General features: G+C 38.0%; 1 protein-coding gene across 1 annotated transcript; it reads right to left on the reverse strand.

Annotated features, from left to right (window-relative positions):
* Window positions 1-2,286: 2,286 nt before the first annotated feature.
* LOC131700522 (cardiotrophin-2-like) lies at window positions 2,287-4,485 on the reverse strand. The gene is made up of 4 exons (XM_058998282.1): window positions 4,319-4,485; window positions 3,644-3,745; window positions 3,232-3,399; window positions 2,287-2,751 (listed from the first exon to the last, which is right to left on the reverse strand). Exons 1-4 carry the CDS (start codon window positions 4,469-4,471, stop codon window positions 2,569-2,571), a joined length of 606 nt encoding a protein of 201 aa, XP_058854265.1. The 5' UTR covers window positions 4,472-4,485; the 3' UTR covers window positions 2,287-2,568.
* Between the last annotated feature and the right edge of the window lie 1,952 nt (window positions 4,486-6,437).

Consider the following 6,437-nt stretch of genomic DNA (forward strand, 5'->3'; position numbering starts at 1 on the left):
ATAGACGATCTCCATGTACGAGGAACAAAACATGTATTTAGAAACAGCTGAAAAAGTTGGGCAAGTGCATGTCCTAATTGTGCAACACAAGACCCTTCCCTTTAGACCATCTGGTCCAGGGGCCTTACAGGGATTGATCCCTGAGAGAACAGTCAGAACGCACCATATCATTGATGTGGTAAACCTACTTTCTAATCACTCTATGTCATGCACGTGTGTATTTATCATTAGACTGCCACTGGAGCTCATATTTCATATGTATGTGGTGTATGTTTTTTTGAGACTTGGCATTTTCCTGCTCCAGTTAAAAAAGATACAAAGGCATTAGTACAAAGTTTTACACAGGTGTCACAGACGAGTATGCTGATAGGGGTGTGTTTTGTTAAAGCATGTGTTCGCTGTCTGCACCACACATCAAAATGACCAGGCATTTGCACTGTGCTTCCTCGCTACTGATGTAATTACAGTGAAGGCACCGCTGTGATTCACTGACACAAGAGAAAGCAGTGCCAAAAAAAGAGAAGCTTTTTAATCAGGTTCCGACTTCCCTTTTCTGGTTAGGATCGGACTACAGGATTCCCTTGCACTGCTACTGCACTTAAGAGGTGAGAGAGGCACATGTTCTCCATGCTTCTGCAATCATAGTTGCATTGAAATAGATTGCAGATGGTTTTTTCAGTATGTGTGTTTCAGGTCCCTGGATGGATTATCAGGGGAGAGGAGGGGTACGGCTGACAGGTTGCATTATAGAGTGCGCCATCACAGCAGCAAAACCCGGTGGAATTGCATGCAATTTGTTAGGCAAAATACTATATTTTAAGTGACTGGAATTGCAGTAAAAAAAAGTTAAATGGAGAAATCTTCCAAAATGAGAAACAAACAATTTGAATTATTAATACTTGCTTGTTTGGATCTAGTTTCTCCTGTGAAAAAAAAAACAGAAAAAAACTTGGGAGTAAATTACTGACTGCGGTCAGAGCTCTGAAATTGTTTCCCTGGCTTACTGCACAATCAACTTTAATGACACAAAAAAAGTGCTGTTACTGCTTTCTCAAAGTCACCTCCGGTGAATCAAAACAGGTTGGCAGCATATTACTTTAGTTTTAGAGTGGGGTCGAACTTTATTCTTATTTTCAAAGCACTGTTTAAGAATAAATAAACAGTCCTTATAACAAACCTTAAAACGCTCCTTAAAGTTTTGTGAATCGGACAGACATCATGAAACCTTTTGTACGACAACTGATCTTTAAAAACCATTAAGCATTAACAACAATCTGAGTGTTTTTTTGTTTTTTTTTACTGCTGCAGTGCCCCGCAGTTGAAATGCAATTCTTTGCTACCCTGGTCCTTGTTGGCAGGCCAGTTGGTTTATATTCACCAGAGATTCGGGCTTCATAGTTCAGGAAGCAAAACAGAAAATAAAAAGGGGATTGCCTCTTTTTTTCTAAATGTTGTTTTTTGGTATGACAGGTTTTATGAGAAACCAGCACAGCGCTGATAGGAAGTATCACATGCAATCTGAGATTTATTTGATGTATCCTTTAGTTTGGTGTCATGTTTTTTTTTTTATGTATACATATGTTTGCTGTAACATGTGCTTCTGTCTTATAGAACACATAAGAAGGTGGATTTATAGAAACGTCTTCACACTGTGTCACCTCAGCAGATTCACAACAATCACGTCCACACACACATTATTTTATGCTGCTTTTTATTGGCAAAGATTATACAAAAATATAAATGCACGACTGTGCATTTTACAATACAATTGCGGTCATAATTTAAATAAATAAATATAAATATGTTCATATTAGCTGAACCCACTTTAGAAAACAGTTTGAAGAGATATAAATGCAGTACAAAAATAAATAGAAATATATTGAAAACAAAATCTCAGTCATGAATATTTTTAATAAATCATAATAATTAATGTTAATAAGTGATTCATTTCATTAACATTGGATTCATATTATGTTTTAGGTGATTAATATACAGTATATTTTGTGTTTAATTGACAATAATATACTCAAATGCAATAACATATATATATATATATATATATATAGAACTGAACTTGCTGCCTCGGAACTGTGTGTTGTATGAACTATTTACTGTCTTTAATAGAACTATCAATGCTGTTACTTCCCAGCCCTCTTAAACACCACAGTAGCTGTATTTGTATTACCGTTTGTATTACTGTTTGTGATTCTGTGGGAGTCATGATAAATAAACAATAATGTCACATTAATAATAATAATAATAATAATAATAATAATAATAAATAAATAAATAAATAAATAAATAAATAAATAAACAAATAAAAGCGTTTGCAATTTATAATAAATATTAACTGGACCCCTTATAAAAGTTTACCACAGCATTTTAATGCACATCATTTTTTACCAGACCTCTCTGTGCTTTGCAATGCTTCGCTATGCTTTACCAGCCCTCTCTGTGCTTTGCAATGCTTCGCTATGCTTTCCCATGCTTTCAATGTGCTTTATTGCACCTGCTGTGTTTTTACTGTGGTGAAACTGTTCTAAGGGTCTGCAGCGCCTCAGAGGGTCCTCACTGCTGGTATTTGGTGCTAAGCAGGGTGAAGTCACGCACCACCTTGCCCAGGTACCTCTCCAGATCTCTCAGGATGATATAGCCCTGCAGCTTGCTCAGCCACTCATTCTGGGGGTTCAGCAGGGCGTCAGGTACCGACTGGCTCAGGGTTTCAGGAGCCGGGGTTTCCAGAGATTCCAGCTAGGGGGCAACAAAGACAAACCACAACCGGCATGACTCACCCAGGAAATAACCGTTTCAGTGACGTCATCGATCTTTGCTTATGCAACTTAAATAAAAAAAACGTGAATTCGGCAAGAAAAAAAAGAAGCAAAACTGCATTCTATCTAATGCCTAGTTCTGATTGCGCAGACCAAAAGCATATCATAGTGCTGTATTTAAAATACCTAAACAACAACCAATGGAAATACTCTAGAAGTCTGTATAAATCCTGCAGTGATTTACTGACCCACTTTTTAATGAGAATGCATGCAACAGAAACACAGTGGCATGAAATCCACAGTTCCAGGGCTGCAGCACTAAGATCCATTACAACTGAGCCCAGCCTCTTTATTAAGACATCTCAATGACTGACAACATGCTGGCTGTCATATTGACATAGCCCTCCCTGGCACTCTGCAATAGAACCTGAGGACCGGGCTGTGGGCATCTGGACCCTACCTGGTGCTTCATCTGGTACTGCAGATCCCGGATGTCCAGCAGAACCACCTGCATGTTCTGGGCGAGCTGGCTCCGGGGCACGCTTTCCAGCTCGTAGATGCGCTTGGCGTCCACATGGATCCAGAAGATGTGGAGATCCTTGAAGTTGACCAGGAGCCTCTCGCTGTCCTGGGATCAGAATAGCGGGGAGAGGGGTCAGGCTGGCAGGACCACATCTGGTTACTATCATGTTAATAAGAAGATCTAAGGCGAGTTTCTCCACGAATCCAGTTTTTAAGTGGAGTGGAACAAGAAAAGCCTCTGCGGTTTCTTGCCGGTTTAATAAAGTTAGTCAATGGTTTGGCCTTCAGAATGGGGCTCTGTATCTGTCTTTCACATACACTGAGGTGTGTTCAGTGCAGTGTGGGCTTACCTCCATTTCCAGCCAGGTGGTGTACTTCAAGTTGACGGTCGGCAGGCTGCTCATCAGCAGGCTGTAGTCTTCGAAGGACTTGCTTCCAATGTGCACTTCCTTCTGTGAGAGGAAGCGCAGTGGGGGAAAAAAGTCAGCTGATTTAAAAAAACACAAACTGCACATGGCCTGGACTCTCTGTTTATTCCACACCGCAGTGCAACACACACTCGCTCGCACGCACACACACGCAAGCACGCACGCACGCACGCACGCAGGCAGGCAGGCAGGCAGGCACGCACGCACGCACGCACACACACACACACAGCATCCATCACTCGCTACGCCCATGCTAGCTAGCCTTAGTTGCTTGATCGAAATCAAGTGTATAGCCGCTGCAGCTGCCTGGCTTCTAATGAACTCTTTCAACAGCAACGATATTACAATCAGCAAATTCACGTGACTTCCAGTAGCTGTAGTGATCTGTAAACTGGACAGATCGCTACAGCTACTGGAAGTCACGTGAATTTGCTGATTGTAATATCGTTAAAATACTGGCTGCACAATGAAATCCGCTGGATTACAAGAATTCTCATGCCAATATTTGAATTTATGTATGTACGTATTGTGCATACATTGATGCATTTAGAATAAATACATTCGAATATATTTGAAAAAAACTTTTTCAAAGCTTACGTATTTGCTCAGCAGAGCGTGGACGTCGGTGTGAATCTTGCGTGCGAGAGTCAGGCTCTGAGAGAACGATTCCCTGTTGTTGAAAATATCCTGGGAGGCCACCGGGGCGAGCAGAGAGGCGCATGCGCACAAGAACACAGCCAGGTGAATCATCGTGAAAGCTGAGGAATAACTGAAACAAAAAAGACGAGTTCATTAGACAGACTGTTTTTTAAAATTAAATCAAGTTTGCAGTCCATTAGCACTTCAAAAAAAAAAAAAAACAAACAAACAAAACCGTTATTCGCATTTTTAAAAGCACTGGAAATTGATGTTTAACCCTCTCGTCCATAATGACCTCCAATGAAGACTTAAAAAAGGCTTTCATTTGCTTCAGAAACGAATCAAAGGTAACGTCATGTGAGGCCAACACATAGTAAATCTTTCAGAATTTATTTATTTATTTATTTGCATGTAAAAATACAAGAAACCGTTTGTTTTTCTTATGGTGTAAATAGTAATACAAATAAGTATTAAAACACTCCGAAGTATTTGTTTCCTGTGGTTCATGAAAGAGTTATTTTTCATTACAAAAAACAACAAAAAAAAACAGTGCTTAAATAAGAACATCTTTAAAGATGGGACCCAGTTTGTCGCCAGCATAATGAAGTTAAACTTTAAAAAAACATTTTAGAGAAATATTTCTGCTTTTAAGACGTTTACTGCATGACGTATAAGCTGAGATAGTCTCAGTAGTGTCGAAGTAACTGCATGCAAATAAATGTTCATAAAAACAGTCAGAATGCCTGACTAGCACGCCGAATTCTACAGCACTCCTCTGTGCAGTAAGCGCGACTGATTTCACATGAAGACTGGATTCCATTTCTTTTAATTCTATAAAATAAATGCTGCAAGGTTTGCACTAGAACAAAGCCTTTGGTTAAAATAATCATGCTGCAGTATTCGTTTACAAAAACATATATATATATATATATATATATATCTATCTATCTATCTATCTATCTATCTATCTATATATATATATATATATATATATATGTATATATATGGTATGATAGCTTTTTAAAAAGCACGCTGTTAACAAAGAGTTAACTTATTAAACACAGCCTCAGTGTTTAATTATAACCAAAATAAAAATACCATTTCAGTGTTTATGACTATGGAGATGTGTTTGCAATCTCTTGCATAGGAATAATGTTTAATTTAACATTTGGTTATTAATAATAATAATAATAATAATAATAATAATAATAATAATAATAATAATAATAAACACATGATAAGAATAGTTCAAATATAGCAGACATTCACATGTTTTTTAATAACAGCGTTGCAGTGTAGCTGTACGTACCTGTGGAGTTCTGTGAAGTTCTTGCTTTGTCAGACTCGGTTGAGTTGTGTTGTTTTGTCGTGTTCTTCGCCTGCTATTTATTTGTGTAAAGACCAGTTGTGAAATTTACAAAAGGGGAACAAAGAATTTCCAACAATCAGTGGCATCAAATATAGTGGTTTTCACTTTATCAATATGTTTTGAATTCTCCCACATATTGAGTAAATGTAAAAATGAAGGCAAGATGCTCATACAACACGATACAAAAGCATCATTAGGGGCTTTCTCAATAAAAACTTGGAGACCACCCTCCGAACAAGCTAGTCTGCAGGCAACCCCCTCCCCAGTCTGGTTTGTTTTTTAAATCTCGCAGGTCAAATCCCTTTCTAGAACAAAGCTAGGACTGAAACAAAAGAATACTGTGCCCTATTCACAAAACCTTTAAAGATTTTTAAAGACAACAGCGTTTTTAAAGATTGTACAGGACTGTTTAACAATGTTTATAGACACTCTCTTGTGTTAAACAGCCTCTAAAACAATTGAAAGGGGTCTGGGTGGAATGCAAAGCTTTTAAATAAAAAGCACTTATTAAAACATTCTTTAAAACAGTCCTATTCACAAAGCACTTACAGATGAGATATTTAAAGATATTTTTAATCAGCTTGAAAGGGTTTAATACTGCTTCTACTTATAAAATAACAGCAGTCCAGTTGTGTGCACAGGAAACTTTATTTGATGCATCAAAACTTTTAAAATGTTACAGTTTTGTGAATAAACCCCAAAGGCTTT

Source organism: Acipenser ruthenus, chromosome 24 (genome assembly GCF_902713425.1).
Source record: "Acipenser ruthenus chromosome 24, fAciRut3.2 maternal haplotype, whole genome shotgun sequence".
Classification (NCBI taxonomy): Eukaryota; Metazoa; Chordata; class Actinopteri; order Acipenseriformes; family Acipenseridae; genus Acipenser; species Acipenser ruthenus.

Bases quoted from the DNA above. Each gene is read 5' to 3' on its own strand.
- LOC131700522 (XM_058998282.1), bottom strand. From the start codon at position 4,471: ATGATTCACCTGGCTGTGTTCTTGTGCGCATGCGCCTCTCTGCTCGCC. The intron at 3,400-3,643 runs GTAAGCCCACAC...TTCTGATCCCAG, and splicing joins CCACCTGGCTGGAAATGGAG to GACAGCGAGAGGCTCCTGGT. The intron at 2,752-3,231 runs GTAGGGTCCAGA...GTTGCCCCCTAG, and splicing joins AGTACCAGATGAAGCACCAG to CTGGAATCTCTGGAAACCCC.